Raw genomic sequence first — 17,974 nt, 5'->3', positions numbered from 1 at the left:
GATTTGGGGGCAGGTTTGGCATTGCTCTTTTTACTGGTAAAGGGTGGAAGTGGAACCGGTAGCCTTGGTCTATGGTTTGCAAAATCCACTTGTCTTTTGTAATATAGTGCCAATTTTTCGAGAATAAGGCTAACTTTCCGCCTAATGATGCTGCTAATTGCTCCCTGGTAGGCGGAGTCAGAGCCAAGTCACTGTGATTGTCCTGTTGCAGTGGCAGTGGTTGCGTCTGTGCCTCTGTTATTGCCTTGCCACTGTCGTCCTCTGTAGGCACCTCCTCTGGATTGATTTCTGCCCCTAGAGCGTCTGTTCCTGCCCCTTTGGGATCTTGTGGAGTCAGGAAAGGACCAATTCTTGGCAGGCCAGTTTCTGCTAAACCTTGGGGGCTGAACCTGTAGGAAATCTTTAACTGTTTGTACAGATTTTGCCTTCTCTTCCATTTTCTTCATTACCTGCTGGGCAGGTTCCCCAAATAGACTGGCCTTATCCATAGGAGCATCCAATAGCTTAGCTTTAACATGATCCGGCAAGACCTGTTCTTTCAACCATGCATGCCTTCTTATCACTGTGCCAGTCATGGCTGATCTAAATGAAGCCTCCAATGCATCATAGCCACATTTTAAAGAATGGTTACTAACCTGTTGGATGTTATTCACCATTTCTAATACATATTTCTTATCTAAAGATTCATCACAGGACAGCTTTTTAATTAACTGATCAAGCATAAACTCTTGGTATTGGATCATGTGAAACTGACAGTTTAAAGCTCTAGCAGAGAGAGTAGCAGAGGTGTAGACTTTTTTCCCCCATCTCTCTAAGGCCCTGGATTCCCTTTCAGAAGGAATAGGGTTTTTTGCTGTGGTCGAGGCTACTGCCTTAGGCCCCTGGGATATAGTTTCGGGGTCAGCAAGTGGGGCCTTGTATAAGTGGTGATGAGTGTCTGGTACCCTGTAAAATCTATCTGGTTTGGCAGGGGCTGGAGGAAAAGAATCAGGAGCAGTGCAGACATCATTAAATGCATCGTCCACAACTGAAAGGACAGGAGGTATAGCTAGGGGCCTATGTTGTGGTAAGTGCAGAAAGGTCCTAAGCCTTTTTCTTGAATCTGAGAAATCTTGTCCCTGCCATTGGAATTGTTCTCTCATGGCATGTAAGGTTTCCCCAAAAGAGAATTCCTCTGGTGGAGAGGCAGCTGGAATGGATTCTTCAGCATCTGAATCTTCATAATTGGAAAAAGGAGCCTCTGGCTGGTCTGTAATGTCTGAGTCATCCGCAGAATCATCAGAGGACACAGGCTCGGGGGGCTCTGCTCTAGGTCTCTTTTCTGGGGGCTGAGAGGCCCTGTCTGGGTGAGATTGGGATCCCCTAATTAAGGATATTAAATCTTCTGCCAGAGTAAGCACTTGAGAACTAGAAGTGGACCTGAGTGAGGGTGGTTTGACAGGCACTGTTTTAGCTGATTTGGCTGCTTTAGCCCTGGCAAAGGCCTTAATAGACATGGCTGCAGGAGGCCTAGCAGCACCACGTGCTGGGGTAGAGATATCCAAGGGGATGGTGTCTGATAGATCAGTGGGAACCACAGTTGTAGGCAAAATTTCTGAGGCTGATTCAGATAAGGAAGCAGGAGCCTCAGTAGTAGTCATGGATTCGGCTGAAGATTGACCAGTTTTCTCGGTTTCGGCCGAAACCGAGACACTCGCTTGCTTAACCGTGGTTTCGGCCGAAACCGCGGACTGCGAGTGTCGGTCTTTTTCTTTGCGTTTTTTAACAATTTGGGTAGTCGGAGGATCCGACGACATAATGTACGCAAAATCTGAGCCGAAAAACTGTTCAGCAAACTCCGACCGACGCCTAAGCGTTCGTCGGTTGAAGGAAGCACAGGCCGAACAGGCTGCTACGTCGTGGTCTGGGCCTAAGCAAGGCAAACAGTAAGAGTGGAAATCTTTATAAGGTATTTGTTTCCCACAAGTTAAACAGTTATTGACTTTTTCTGACATCGGCTGAGGCAAGAAAGAGTCCCCGACGGGGTACTTAGCTTTTTAGAAGTCTTCGAAGTAGTATTCGGTAGTAGTAATCTCTGGATCTGACCGACTGGCACTTGCGAACAGCTTCTGCTTCGGGCGCCACGCGGCAAGAAAGACTGAGGAAAATGGCGTCGGCTGATGCCTTTATACCCGAAGACCAGCAGAGATGATGTCGGGTGAAGTGCGACATCAGCCGAAGCCGGACCCAGACTTTGGAATCCGGCCGACCGAAGGGCTGCCTGACGACAGGACAACCCATTTGTTATGACTGCAGATGCATCCATGAAGGACATCCCCTAATCATTGTAAGCAAATCTTCAGCCATCCTTAATAATTGTTTTTGTGTCTTGGGAGTGGATTCAGAAGCAGCTTGAGCTGGAACTTTAGACTTAGTAGGAGTCTTTGTCTTTGCCTTTGAAATAGTGATGTGAGTAGGCCTGAAAACCCCCTCAGAAGCCGGTACCTGCACAGCGGTTCCGGACCCATCTGAAGGAGCGACGTCCGAAGGTCCTGCAGCAGTTAAAATAGTGGGCCTTGATGGCTCCCCATGGGAGTCCGTGACGCCATCGGTTCAGAAGTGGCGGACGACAGGGGCTGCAAAAGCGCCTCACTGACGACAGCCGAACCGGACGCTGGCTCCAGCTGCAACGAGTCCTGTTTGGACCTCGGAGGCCTGTCTTTGTCTTTGCGCTTCTTTTGAACTCCGGCAGTGTCCGACGTCATTCTATAATTGAAGCGTCTGCCAAAATAATTTAAAGCCCAATCGTACCTGCGCTTGATAGTACGAGAGTTGAACCTGGCACAGAACCTACAACAAGAAACGTCATGGTCAGGGCCTAAGCAAGGTAGACAAGTAAGAGTGGAAATTTTTATGAGGTATTTGTTTCCCACACGCTATACAATTATTAACTTTTTCTGACATCGGAGGAACAAGAAAAAGATTCCCCAACGGAGGAACAAGAAAAAGATTCCCCAACGGGGTACTTAGCTTTGAGAAGAGAAGTAACAACTTCGGACCGACAACAACCAAATACGCTGTTCGAAAATCGCCAACCAACGTTTTGCGAGCTGCTTTCCACCGCACGGCAAGAAAGACTGGAGAAGATGGCGTCGGCTGAGGGCTATGTACCAAGGCGTACTGATGTCAGGATACTAGCTTATACAGCCGACGCCGGACCCAGACTTTGGGATTCTGGCCGACCTCGGGCTGCCTGCCGGCAGGAGCACCCTACAGTTATGACTGCAACAGTGAAACACGAAGAACATCTTGAGGTTAAGACTTCTGGCGTTTAGCAGCATTACCCTTAGTTTCTTGTTCCTTGTGCTGTCTATGGGGGAGGGTTTGACTTTTGAGCCTTGCCTAAAAAAAAGGCACTAGGGGGGTGGCAAGAGCCTTTGCCAATATCCGAAAGCCCAGTGGTGACAGGTGCAAGCCATCCCTAGCGAAGCAACGTGGCTTATCGAGCATGTCATCCCAGGCTGACAGACACTCGATCCCCTTTGAATGACACCAAAATTTTAGCCAATTGTTAAAATCGATCATTTTGTCTTTGTACTGTGGCATCATTCTAGGTGAGGGTAAGATGCTGCTCAAGGTCAGGGTCATACCAGCCTGGGCTACATGATCAGAGAGCTCCTCTATGTCTCTTTTCATGTAGTCCAGGGAGGTACGTCTCAGGTCATTCACACCAGCATATACAATGACTGAGTCATATTTGTATTTGCTTTGGAGTGACCTGAGTGCTTGCGTTATGTGTCGGATCCTAGCACCAGACAGGCAGCTCACCGTGACCTTCTCTTTATTCAGCCTGGTGAGCGGGACGTCAGAGTGTCTGACAACAGAGTCACCTATAACAAGAGTATCAGGTGTGTTATTCAGCCTTAAGGGCTGTGGCTGCTTGGCACACTGACTTTGTGGGTTATGTGTTGTGTGTGTTTTGTTTTGAGGTAGCGTTTGCTTGGATGTCTGCTTTGGAGATCTCTGTTGCTTAGGTAGATTTTTATTTAGAGCCCCCGAGTATGTTTTTGTGTATTTATGTGTTTGGTTCGCTGATGTGGTGGGACTATGTGATACTGGAATTGTGTTGTGTGAGGTTACCTTCTCCTCCTGACTGGTTACACCAGTTTTGAGATGAGAGAGCTCAGCCTCCAGTTTGGCTAAATAGTTGCATCTCTCACATATATTTGAACCTGTTTGGAGGAGGAGAGGGTTGTCCGTGTACATGAGACAGTTGTAACATTGCCTCAAAATTCCCAGATTCACCAGCTGGACTGGAGAGGAAACCATTGACTGACCTTTGGACATGCTAGAGTAACAGGGAAACTGAATTTAAGACGGACCAATAGAGGACAGGGTAATCGTAGAGAGTATAAGAGTAAGTAGTGCTTATGGTTTAATAGTGCTAACTTGTAGGATTACTTAATTAGACCAGTGAAGGGCCTTCGAATGAGAATATGGTGTTTAAATTGAGAGATAGAGCAGTTCTAAGGGAAAAAGTGAAGAGCAGACTTTGTGGAGCCAGGAATAGTTTAAACCCAATTAGGCGGCGCTGCACTTTGTTGCGCTATGCTCAAAAACGAGCAAAACCACGCAAAAGAGGGTTTTAAGAGAGGAAGATGAAGGAGTTTTGGAATTGACCCAAAATGGCCAATAAAACTACAGTTTCAAGTCAGTAACCACTCCCACAAGGGCGGGCAGGCAGGCTGCTCAATGTTTTTCACTGCCATTGATCAACAGAGAGACTTTCCTTTAGCCCAAGCAAAAAATGGCCTCACAGAAACTTACGAACAGTTCAAGAACAGCAAGCCTGTAACTGAACTTTTTTAAATCTCAGAAAAGTGGGAAAAAAGCAAGATTTTTTTTTGTTTTTTTGTTTTTTCAGAGATAGCAGAGGTTAACAAGTATCAACAAGTTATAACAGTGCAGTAAATGACCCCACACAAGAGTGCTAGGCCAAAGACAGATAAAATGCAAGTTTTGAGAAAAAAACGATTTTAAAAATAAGTGCAAACAGGAAATTCAGTAAACAGCTCTAGGTACTTTCACTGTGGAGGAACTAGCTCCTTGCTGAAAGATACCAGACAGGAAGTCAACACCGCTGGAACAGGGGCTGTAAAGGGATCTATTTTTCTCTGTGAGATCAAATGGAAAGGCGCTTCCATTTACTGCAATAAAGTTTCCCAGTGGAGTCTTTAAGAGAGGCCACCAGAATGGATTTTACCTCGGATGAAAGACTGGGAGTCCTGGCAATTAACGAAACTGGAGCAACCAAGCTGTTAGCTTGAGGCTGCCCAGATCGGGCGGACGTGTCCCCGATGGATGGGAAATTAGATCCGGGCAGGGATCCAGAACCCAAGGGGGAGCTAAGAGATGAGACCAAAGGAATGGGAACCAAACCTGACGAGGCCAGAATGGGACAATGAGGATCACTTAGTCGGCAATCTTTCTGAAGAAACTTTGGAATGAGAGGTAAAGGTGGATAAGCATACAGAAGCCCGGGGAGCCAAGCATGGACTAGAGCATCTCTTGGGACTTCCCCTGGTGAGGGAATCGGAGCAAAGAACTCGCTGCACTTCGCATTGGAAGGAGATGCAAAGAGATTGCAGCAAGGCTGACCCTATGCAAGGAAAATCTCCTCCGCTACTGAGACAACTCGTAAGGCATCAGAATGGCCCGACTCAATTTGTCCGCTAAAATGTTGGAGCGCCCCGGGATGTGCGTTGCTACCAGAAACCAACTAGTGGAAATCACCCATTCCCACACTCTCATGGCCTCGCAACATAGAGGGTAGGATCTGGTTCCCCCCTGCTTGTTGATATACCAGACAACCGACATGTTGACTGACTGAATTGCAATCAATCCAAGAGGGAGGACTGTGTGAAAGGCTTCCAACACTAAAAGCACTGCCCTCATCTTTAAAACATTTATGTGCAAATTGGTCTCTGCCTGGGACCACGTGCCTTGGTCTGTCCTTCCTGAACAGTGTCCCCCCCCACCCGAGTTGGGAGGCGTCCATGGTCACTGTGGTTTGGACTGGAGGTGACGCAAAGGGGCGTCCTTTTGATATCTCCGGTGAAGTTAACCACTAAAGAAGAGATGTCCTGCAGACGTGACTGATCTTGATTGGAAATTCCATGGGCAGGTCTAGCCAAGACCACTGAATAGCCAGAGTTCATTGAAGAACCCGCATGTGAAGGCGCGCATAAGGGAGAATAGATATGGCGGCAGCCATGGAGCCCAGAGCCCAGAGAACCTTGCTCGCCTTTGAAGACTTGGAGTTCGCTATCTGAGCTATGGGGCACCTGAGATGTAGAATCCTGTCTGGAGTTAAGAATACCTTCATCTGCAAAGTGTCTAACTGTGCCCCAATGAAGTCTAGAACTTGTACTGGTTGCAAATGTGATTTGTGAACATTGACTGTAATTCCCAGTAGCTCTGCTAACCAAATGAAATAATCTCGGGCCAGACACAACTGATGCTTGTTGGGCGCAGCGAAGAGCCAGTCATCCAGGTATGGAAACACCTGAATACCCTGAAGCCTCAGGTGAGCCGCTGCAACTGCCATTACCTTGGTGAACACCCTGGGGGCTGTGGTGAGACCAAAGGGTAGGGGGCTCTGAACTGAAAATGACTGGCTCCCAGCCGGAAGCACAGAAATCTCCTGGAGCTTCTGTGTATTTTGACGTGGTAGTAAGCATTCTGAAGGTCTAACGAGCACATGCAGTCGCACTCTCGGAGATAAGGTAGAATGGACTGTAGGGTGACCATCCGGAATTTCTGTTTGGCTACCAACAGGTTTAATGTTGACAGGTCTAGAATGGGCCTGAGGTCCCCCATCTTTTTTGGCACCAAAAAGAACCTTGAGTAGACGCGTAATCCGGACTGATCAGGGGGGACCTTTTCGTTTGAGAAGCAGCTTTGAAACCTCTAGAGCTGCGGCTTCCCTGTGACCGGGTGGAACATCCGGGAGGTGTTTTGTAATACTTGTAGGGGCAACGAAAGGAATAGTATAACCTCTGGATATTATCTGAAGAACCCAGTGATCTGTCGTAATGGACTCCCATGCCGCTGGGTGTAAGGACAATCGTCCCCCGACTGCCTCCAAAGTAGGACAGTCGGGCAACCACACAGGGCTGCTGACCGGGTCTATCAGAGAATGGTTCCCTAGACCCGAAATTCCTGGGACCCCCTCTACCTCCGGGTCAGTGTCGATCCTGTCCTCCTCTGTCTCTGGGGGAATAGCTGTCCTGAGAATCCTGGGAAAACTGAGATTTTCAGAACCACATCTTCTTCTGCCCTCTTTGATTCCTAGGGAAAAAGACCGCTGAAGGTTAGAGAAGCGGACTCCGACGACAGACAAAGTCTTCCCGTCCTTTTCGCTCTGGACAAGTGTGTCACGTACTGTCTTTCCAAAAAGGGAAGAACCGTCGTAGGGAGCGTTGATAAACGACGCCTTGAAAGGGTCCGCAAACTGACACAATCTGAGCCAGGCATGATGCCTCATGGTTATGAATGTCCCAGCCGCCCTAGCTGCTCCTTCCGTGGCATGGGAAAGTAGCCGCATAGATGTATTTGAGACTGACTTCAGAGTAGACATTTTCACCGAGAACAGCTGTTTGTCCTGCGGCGATAAAGACTCTGGGGGTGACTCAGCGAATTCCGAAGCAAGGTCTCGCTGAAGCCGAATCAGATGTGCCAAATAATTCAGCGCACGGATAGAAAAAGTCGCTGAGGAGTATACGTGCTTCCCAAACCTATCCACCGACCTGGACTCCCTGTCTGTGGTTCTGAGAGTCACTCGGATCCGAGGAACTCAAGGTAACAGCGGGAGTCGAGGTTGGAGGAACCGTCGGCACCGAGCTACCAGCTCCGAAAAACCTCGGATCCAAGAGCCCCAAAGCCGAAGCACGGATCGAGAAAGGAGAAATGGGGCGAAAAACAGGCATTGAGGTCGCCCATCCAGAGGGAGAGGGACCTGTCAAGACTCCCATCTGAATTTGGGTCTGAATAAATGAGGCCGCTGACTCGGATCTGGCTGGTTTGCGCAGCGGGGAGGAGGGCCTCAAGTCCGAATGTTCCAACGGCTCCGGTGAGAAACGAGGAGACCGGAGCCGTGGAGAAACAGGCCTCATGATCTTAGATGGGGGGCTGAGAAAGAGCTCCTGTCTGGGGACCTCTTACAATGCCTGTCCTTCTTTTTCTCCCTTTCCTCTCTGCGCCTTTCCTTTTCCTTCTCTTTTGCTGACTGAAGATCTGTCCTTTGAAGACCCATTGCCAGGCGAAGAGGGAGGTTGAGTCCCTATCTGGGAGGAAGGTAGTACACTAGAGACCGAGGCTGAGGCAGATTCCAGCATGGCAGCAGGGAGAAGGCCTTTGGCAACTAGCTTGGCCTTACGATCCCTAAGGGCCCTAGGGTTAAAACCTGAACAGACAGCACATTGAGTGGACAAATGTGCCACTCCTAAGCATATCAGACACAGAGTGTGACCATCGACCGGGGAAAGCTTATGGCCACACACTGTACATTTTTTGAAAACAGGCTTTGTCTGGTCAGCCATAGTCCTGCACTGCAAGGTACAAACACTACCTCTCCAAAAACCACACACACACAGGTAGGAGAAGGGCAGGCCTAACTACTACTATAAAAAAACACAGACGACCAAACGAGATACTACACAAGGGGAAGAAGGGAAATCCTAGTCAAGCACACCTAGATATCAGCAAAAAAATTCTACTTACTATCCCTGAGCTCAGAGCAAAGGAGACCACGATGCACACTACTGGCGCAGCAAACGAGATCTGAGGGAAGATAGGAGATGGCAGGTCATTATGGGTAAGGGGAGGAGCTTGGAGCAGATGCTAGAAAAAAAGTTGCCTGCTCGGATCCGATACGGATCCGTATATCCACAGGTTGCAGATAAAATGAAGTTAACTACTTCAGATAAAACAAATACAAAACAATTTAACAAACAACCCATTGCCTAAGCTCAATAATGCCCTCCTGGGTGGGCATTATCAGGAAATAACAGACCTTCGGGAGTGGTGAGGCCTTTCCGGTCTATTTCCCTGACAACTCTCACCCTGCTGCAGTTCAATCAGTAGTACTTCAGTCAAATGCATTTCAACAAATGGGCTTTAAATTAAATACATTTAAAATGTGTATGTGTGAAATGCACTAAGAGTACTAGAAGCTCACTAACATTTGTTTTGGACAAGTATGACAGCTACGTGGCAGATATCAGATATGGAGATAAGTAGGTGGAAGATAAGTAGGTGGAAGAAAATTTAAATGTATAAAGTGTACAACTTAGAAAACATATTGTATTTCTCTAACATATGGCAGGTTTCAGAAACTGTGTATATTTACAACTATATCCTGGAAGGAACACTTCACTATCCTTCTAGATGATAATCTTGTATTAGTTAAGAACTTTACCTGATTAATAGGCACCTCAGCCCCTGGAGGAGGAGGAGGCATGGCTTTCATATCAAAATCAAATGTGCTGTACTCGGGCAATGCATCTCGCAGGTACATCAAATTATCATCCAATCGTTTTTCGAACTTCAGTACCTCGATTTGCTGGATTCGGGGGCTGTAGAGATCATAACAAATTTCAACTCCTGCAGAGGTGAAAACAACAAGGAATGTATTTATTTTTACTATTTGTAGACAACGTGAAAATCATTATTATAGCATATTGGCAAATGCATCTTGTTCTCTACCCATGGATGGCTGCAGGAGCAAAACCAATGAGAATACAATATTCTGACTCGCATCACTTTACTAAGGGGCAACTGACAAGCCTTAGTTATACAGGTTTAATATTAAGAAAAGTGCAAAGTGATGCAGTGTGCTGGAAGTAAAATGGACTACATACAGGTGGGTTAAGATTTTCAGCAAGACAGGAAAAACAGGATAGAGTAGGATTCAAAAAATCTTGCCGTTTGTTGCAATGGCATTACAGCTAAATGCAAATAATAATGACCAGCAGGAATTCATAAAAGAGCGAGCTAGAGCTAAGCAGAAGTAATCTGTGGTTTAGTTGTCCACCTGTACAAATAGAAGTTTACAAAATCATGAAAGCAATGCTGAACTGCATGTCAAGATACACTGACTCCGATGTTGCCCAGACTTGAAATATAGTGCACAAACTACATAGAAGATGCAGTAGCTCAGGTGCCGTAGCTAATCAACTGAGTTTCAGTGAGCAAAAGATTTTCTTATTTTAAAAAACAAACCTTGCAAATCATATGCAGAGCAGTTCCAACTGGTCGCATTCCCAGCCTTACATCACCACAATGTAAAGATGTTACAATGCAATAGCACTTCTAGCAGGAAACAACTTCACTAGCCACATACCAAAACACCCCATTAATGAATCACATCTGTGACTAAGTGCAGGCCAGGTAGATTGAAGGACTTTTTGAGTCCATTCAGTAGTGTGTGCTTTACATTTTAAATTACAAAAAAAAAAAAAAATCAGCCAATGTAGTCAGTGGTCAGAGTTTAAACAGTTTGAAGAATACCTTGGTGCTTCACTGAGACACAAAATAAAGACCTGTACTACTGCTGTAAATGGCATCCGTGAGGCAACACTTGAAATGTTATGCACAGCTCTTCTAAATTCAGCACCAGTTCAACCAATAAAAAAGGAGAGATTACTTAAGGAAGATTACTGCTAACAAACTGCTGGGCAAAATAATGCAAGACTGAATATAAAGGGACAGACACTTTATAGTAAAGTGAAAAGAAAGTGCTTTTCAAGACTGACAAATGCAAAGAAAGTACTGTCACTAAAAATAGCAGTACACAAGTTGTGCTATACTCCACCACAGAGGAGTTCAAATAGGCATGGGAAGGTAGAGTCCGGACAGTGAGACAGGGATGAGTGACGGGTACCGACAAGCCATGATGACAGCAGCCGCAGCAGTTACTGAAACAAAGGTATGAGTGTGGAAGAGTTGGTGAGACCATAAAGAATGAATTTTCAATTGCCTCAGTGTTGTTCTGGTAAACTATTCAGCAACTTAGGAGGTGGCAAACTTCTCAAGTTAGGCTTGTTGACACTTGATCAAGTGCACTGACTCAAGTCAGCATACACTTGTAGTACCTTGCTTGCTACTTTGTAGAGTGACATTGTACACATACATCATGTTGTGGGTGGTCCATCGACAGTGATCCAAAGACAGATCAAGAGACAGACAACACTGCATTACTGATCATTCTTCCCCTGAGCTATTTTTAGGTTACTGCTACATTTGCATGTAGATTAAGTGGTTACAGTATATGCATTACGAGAATACTTGCATATGAATAGTCATTTCCAAACTATAGTAACCAGGCTAGTGAGATGCAAGGTTGTGTGAAAAGAATACACTCGGCAGATCCTGGAGGGGATTACAGAGTAGAACAGTCAGGCAAGCCGTCATGTATGTGAAAACTGCCCTGCAGAAGGGTGTGTGTGGTGGCATAAGACTCCTGACTGTTTCGCTGAGAAGCATGTCATATCGCAAGATGGCTGGCCTGGAAATTGCCACACCATCACCAGTACTTTCAAGAACACGGCAAATGATCCTGCTGGGGGTGGCAGGACCAGAGTGAATCCAGGTAGTGATCCATTCTAGAAAAAAATCTCACTCAACTTTAGTGCGAGTACTGCCCTTGTCTTCCCCATGTGCACAGCTCAGTTTCAACTGGATTTTCAAAAAAAGTAAAGATCCGTCAAAGGGGTTGGGTGGGGTCATTCCTGAACTTGGATTTTGAATTCTCAAGAAAGTCTGTTAAGACAGGAAACAATAACTTATGCACCTATGGCTATAGTAAGACCACCACTGTGCATTAGATAGATGGTCTCATTTCCAATGGAATTGCGTGATTGCCAGAGTGAGAATGGAGGTTTACCTTACATGTCTGAATCTGGCAACTCTTCCCATGTCCTGGCAAATTGATCTAGCAAGTCTCTCTGGAATCTCTGCATATGTCCAAGGTAGAATAATACCCTCAAGGAAGGTGGTACAGGATAAAAATACTCACTTTCCTAATCTGTCCAAGGAACCTGATTCCCTGTTCAGGTGACAAATAACCTAGCACTAGGGATATGGAACCTTCTTAAATGTAACATGAATCAAGTCACAGTCCATTACAAAGTTCTGTGGCTAGTAGTTTGGTCATTCAGGAATAGGAGCCATCACATCCAGGTTTTTCCAGAAATTACCTAGATCCAATATAAATACAAAATATCTCATCTTCTGACAATTGAGGCAGGATGGGGATTACGTACTAATGCTTTACTATCCAGACTTGAATATACCTCAACCATTGTGGCCTCTTTATGTGCCCAAAACTCTATTTTACTACAAACTACAGAAAACGAAACTCTCAGGTTCTATCACCTAACTCACAGTAGGGAGCATCATCACTGTGATGATATGGGCAAGTGCCAGCATAGCCAACTGGAATTTTGTAAAGTATGACAAGTCCTATGAATATCAAACCAATTTATACAAGATGCTTATGTTACAATGTATTAGAACTGTATGTCATATTCTTTCAAATATATGAACAAAACTATTAAAATTATCACCTTCATGGTGCTGAGGAAGAAATGTACTCACCTTTATTGCTTCTGGGGTATGGTTACTCCCTTCCCCATTACCTCCATGACCCTGGCTAAGAGTCAGCATTTCCTTTTCATGTTGCCTTTGTCTCTCATTTTCTTTGGCTTCCAAACATCTCGGTCTCTCTCTTTCTTCAGCCTCCGAATGCTGCATTTACTCTGCTGATTCTAATTCCAACCGTTTGGCCTCCAGTTCAAGATTGTAACTCCAGATGGTTTTTAAGCCCTCTGAAGAAAAGTTGGAACTGTCCTGTTTATGAGAGCTGCACGTCCCTATCAACAGACTGGTTATCCTCTTGGTTGCTGGTCTGTGCTGCAACTGGGATTAAGGCTGCAATCCTTTCCCTTTAATCAGGTTGTCATGCACCAGTCCTTTGGCTTGGCACATCTCAGCCAACTGGTTCCTTGTCAGCTTGCCATAATCCTGTGCTGACATCTTTGCCTGATCTCCCTGGCTAAATGAGCTAACAAAAAGTAAATAAAACTATTGTGATATGAAACTCTGAATGTCTACTTTGTGGCTGCTTGACAGTACAAACACATTCTTTAGTGACCACTGCTTACAAGCTACAGGAGTTCAATTAATATCCACACCACTGCTCAACAGTATGTGAGCATGTGATGATCCCTCCACTGCCAGCCAAATAATGTGATGCCCACCGCTGCTACCAATATGTGATGGCCACCAATATGTGACATCCCCACGCTGGGCCAATAATCAAGGAGCCTGAATCCTCACCACTGACTATGGAGAGGGATGTGCACTTGAAATACAAATGGATACAGTCAGTATTTCCATATGCAAACCTCTCTTCATCAAGTAGAATTTCCCTTAAGAGCAAACAAGGAACACACACAGCCAGGGATCTGGATGTCTCTATATCTGTCTCCCTCCAGGTCCACAATAAGACTTCCCACTGGTACTGCTGTAGGGTTAGGTCCTCAGCAGAATGTCCAAGCCAGGTCCTCCAGCACCCTCTCTGTGAACCCAGTGCTTCGTGTCCCTGCCCCAAGTAGCTGACACAAACACACACACACACCTGGGAAAGGCTGGCACAGATTACCCGCTCTGCCCAGACTATAACGTAGATTCACACCTTATTAATATTAATACTAATACAAATGATAGTAGTTGACCAAGACAGCTAGGTCTTCTGGAGTGGCCCACACAGTGTTAGCAAACAAATGTAAGTATTCTCAAAGATTAGATACTTTCTACAAGGATTAGCCACAATAAAAATTTTAAATATATTTAATAATAAATAATACAAGGACATGTAAATATTGAATATATATTCACAGTAGACTACACAGTTCAGATCACAGAAAATATTGGAAAGAACACTGATGGACAAACTCAGACAAATAAAGAAAAACGATATCTAAACTAAGCTTCACTATATTCCTGACTAATCTAAAAGAATTACTGCTCCCTAGTTAAGTTGCTTACTACCGCAAGGCAAGATGCTGTGGGTGAGGGTCTTTTTAGTCAGGTTCCCCAAAACAGAATATTCAATACTTCTTTGTGATATCTAACATATAATTTCCAAGAGGGCTGGCAGAATGACATCATCTGGTCACCTGAGTCTAGGTTCTCACAGTATTCCCCTTTGAAACTGAATTTAGCATAGACAGCTACAATACACATAAAAATGTTTTTGACTGTGCCTGGGGCTTCCTCGCTTTTTACTGAACTAATGAACAAAGACTTTTTCCTAGATCTAGCATCTCCAGTCCTATTCAGCATTGTGGGGTAGCATTTTAATGGTTTAACAGCTCAATTACATTTCCCTTATTTTAAGCTAGCTGGTTAACCATTGCTGCCCCAGTATGCTCTATTAAAACATATACATTTAATTCAGTTACAGTAATGTATGTAATTTCAGCAGGGTGCACTGCTGATACACTAACATGAGCAAACTTCACAAATACATTTTCAGCACAAGCACCTGTACAAATCAGTTTGATATATAAATGACATACAGTTTTAATACATTTGTAACACCAGCATCTTGAATAAATCAGTTCCATATTCAAAGGTAATACCATTCTTTACAAAACTCCAACTGGCCCTGCTGGCACTTGACCATATCATCACAATACCATATACAAGGCTGACTGGAAATGAGTTACAAGCACCTGTACAAATCAGTTTGATATATAAATGACATACAGTTTTAATACATTTGTAACACCAGCATCTTGAATAAATCAGTTCCATATTCAAAGGTAATACAATTCTTTACAAAACTCCAACTGGCCCTGCTGGCACTTGACCATATCATCACAATACTATATACAAGGCTGACTGGAAATGAGTTACGGCTAGATCTTCCATTCTGTTACGGCTAGATTTTCCATTTTGTTAGACATATTAACTTAACTTTCAAGTTACTTAATAAAGGTTACTGCCTGCCACTAGTTAATAAACTCACTCACATAATGGCCCATGCTTTCCTCCATTTCCGAATCAAGTTTGCCTATGGGCCATCTAAGCAGCTATTTGTAATACATGAAATACACAGCCTAATCCTACAGGTGTCAAAGGATCAGCTATATCGCTCCGAGATGGAACTGGAAAAGGAAAGGACAGCAGTTGATTTGAATTGGATGGACACGGACCATGCTCACCTTTTATATTTTAAATGATTTAGAGATGGAACTGAAAAAGGAAAGGACAGCAGTTGATATGAACTGGATGGACATGGATCATGCTCACCTTTTATATTTGAAATGATTTAGTCCATCCACTTCAACAGCAAGACAGAGTTCCCAGCTGCTACTCTTGGGTGGATTCATGACAGAATATCACAAATAATAACGGCTTTAAAAGTTGACCTGGAACTGGAGATCACATCCAACTTGTAGTGTCTTGCAAAGTGTGCAGTGAAGCTCATGCTGCTGCAGCACAAATGTCATCCACTGAATAATTTGCAAAGTAAACTAAGGAAGATGACACGGCCCTACAAGAATGAACCTGAAGTATGCACAGTACAGTTCTGCTGTACTTTGAATAACAAAACGTAATACATTCAGACAACCACCTGGTCAGAGTAACCTTGGATACCTTCTGACCAAGTCTGGAAAGGACAAAAGAAATGTTGCTCGCCATTCTAGATACATTTTTTCTGCAAAGAACCTAGGGTAAACATATGTGAATATCTCTGCAATAAAAGACATTTTACATTATTTGCTGCCAGAGTTTACCTTCCAGGTAGGGATTTTTCATTTTAATTGTTGTTGGGATTTCATCAGCTTGCCTTGCTGGGATTTTTTTTTTTGTATGTGAATATCTAGGCAATGCAATCTGTACTCAAAATTATTAGATAATTGTGGAAAAAAAATGGTATATTCATATACTGGTTTAAATTTAAATGTATGATATATTTGTATAAATGCTGGATTTGTTCACAAGACTCTGTTCTTATGAAAAAATAAATAAGATGACTGAGATATTACAGTTTTGTACCTACCATAAATGTAGAATTTTGAGTGTATAAACTGCTGCAGTCATTACACTTGTGTTATCCTGCCATCAGGCGGTTCCCCAGTCGGCCTGAGTTCCAAAGTCTTGGTCTGGCGTCAGTTGCTGTCGCCTCCTCCCTGACGTCAGTGCAGCAGGGGTATACAAGATGCAGCCGACGCCATTTTCTTCAGTTTTTCTTGCCCCAGATGTCAGGTGCCCCCAAATGGATAGGCAATTCAAATTGCTAATAAAACATAGATAGGAAAAGCAAACAACAACTTTTAGTTACCAGCAAATACTCCCCATAGGCAGTAAAGGGCGGAAGATATAGGTACGTACCAGCAAGGAAGACGGGAAGGAGGGAGGGTAACCTGGACTGCAGCAGTGTATACACTCGAACATCTACATTTATGGTAGGTACAAAACTGTACTATGTTCATCGTGGTACACTGCTGCAGTCATTACACTTGGGTAGAATCCCAAAGCTGAGGTAGGGTGGTTGGTTCTATAAGGCATTAGGTGTGGCTATAAGGCCCTGCAGCACAGCAGTGGTGAAGCCAGCTCTGGATTTAGAGTATAAAGGTAGATGGTAATGCTTGGTGAAGGTATGCACAGAACTCCATGTTGCTGCTTCCAAAATGTCCTTGGTAGGCACTGGCAGTTGAAGTGGCTGTTGCCCTGGTGGAGTGAGATCTAATGCTGTTAGGTATAGGTTTCCCATGGTGTGTGTAGCAGAAACGTATGCAATGTCCTATCCATTTTGAAATAGTCTGTTTTGAAATGGCTTTTCCCTGTGCTCCTTCAGCATATGCTACCAGTAATTGCTCAGATTTTCTGAAAGCTTTGGTTTTGTCCAAGTAGAAGCGCAACTGCCTGCGAATGTCCAAAGAATGCAGTAGTCTCTCCCCTTTATTCTGTGGTTATGGGTAAAAAGTTGGCAAATGAATAGTTTGGTTTAAAGCCACACTTGAAACCACCTTTGGCATAAATGTAGGGGTAGTTCTTAAGGACACCCTGTCCTGGTGGAAAATGAGGAAAGGTTCCACTACCATTAGTGCCTGTAATTCTGAAACTCTTCGAGCTGATGTTATTGCCAGGAGCAGAGCAGTTTTCCAAGAAATATATTTTAATTCTGCTGTGTTAACTGGCTCAAAGGGAGGTAAAGTAAATTTTTCCAAAACAAAGTTGAGGTCCCAAGTTGGAGTAGGTGCTCTACGGGGCGGTCTTATGTTTTTAGCCCCTCTGAGGTACTGTTTTAGCAAAGGATTAGAGAAAATTGGAGGATCAGTGTTGTAATGAGCAGAGATGGCAGAGGCGTGGATCTGGATGGATGAAAAAGAGAGGCCTTTTGTCCAGCATCTCAGTTAAATATTGTAGAATCTGAGGAATGTTTGGGACAAGAGGGTCAAGGTTGTGAGCCTGGTTCCAGGCACAGAATCTCTTCCATTTATCCGAATAGGCTTTCCTGGTACTAGGTCTTCTGGCTTCCAGAATGCCATCCATAACAGCTTTGGAGAGAGGCATTGCTTGCTTGACTAAGGAATTTTCCATGCAGCTAGGTTTGAGGTCTTTAGCCTGAAGTATCTGATTGTTGTGCTGAGTCAGCAGATTTTTGATTTGAGGCAATATCCATGGTGGTTCTTGTGCTAAATTCTTTAAGATTGGGTACCAGTGCTGGCGTGGCTAGTCTGGAGCAATCAGGATCATCTTTGGCTCTTCTTGCCTGGCTTTTATGAGAACCTTCGGAAGGAGAGGTAGTGGAGGGAAAGCGTATACTTGTAGGTTTTTCCAGCTGAATGAGAGGGCATCCACTTTCCATGCTTGTGGATGGTAGCTCCTTGTGCAGAATTTCTGTAGCTGGCAGTTCATT

At 44.5% G+C, this 17,974-nt stretch overlaps 1 protein-coding gene across 4 annotated transcripts in view; it reads right to left on the bottom strand.

Annotated features, from left to right (window-relative positions):
- The window catches only part of MRPL19 (mitochondrial ribosomal protein L19), a 294,483-nt gene that overhangs the window by 133,169 nt on the left and 143,340 nt on the right, over positions 1–17,974 (bottom strand). For all 4 annotated transcript variants that reach the window (XM_044062696.1, XM_044062699.1, XM_044062697.1 and 1 more), the window contains exon 5: positions 9,458–9,642. In XM_044062696.1, coding sequence (XP_043918631.1) covers positions 9,458–9,642 — 185 coding nt within the window. The remainder of the gene's footprint in view (positions 1–9,457; positions 9,643–17,974) is intronic.

This window comes from Protopterus annectens, chromosome 2.part1 (genome assembly GCF_019279795.1).
Source record: "Protopterus annectens isolate FY-2018-M chromosome 2.part1, PAN1.0, whole genome shotgun sequence".
In the NCBI taxonomy this organism is placed as follows: Eukaryota; Metazoa; Chordata; order Ceratodontiformes; family Protopteridae; genus Protopterus; species Protopterus annectens.
Note: the sequence above shows the minus strand (reverse complement) of the source record. Positions and strands in the feature narration are given on the sequence as shown.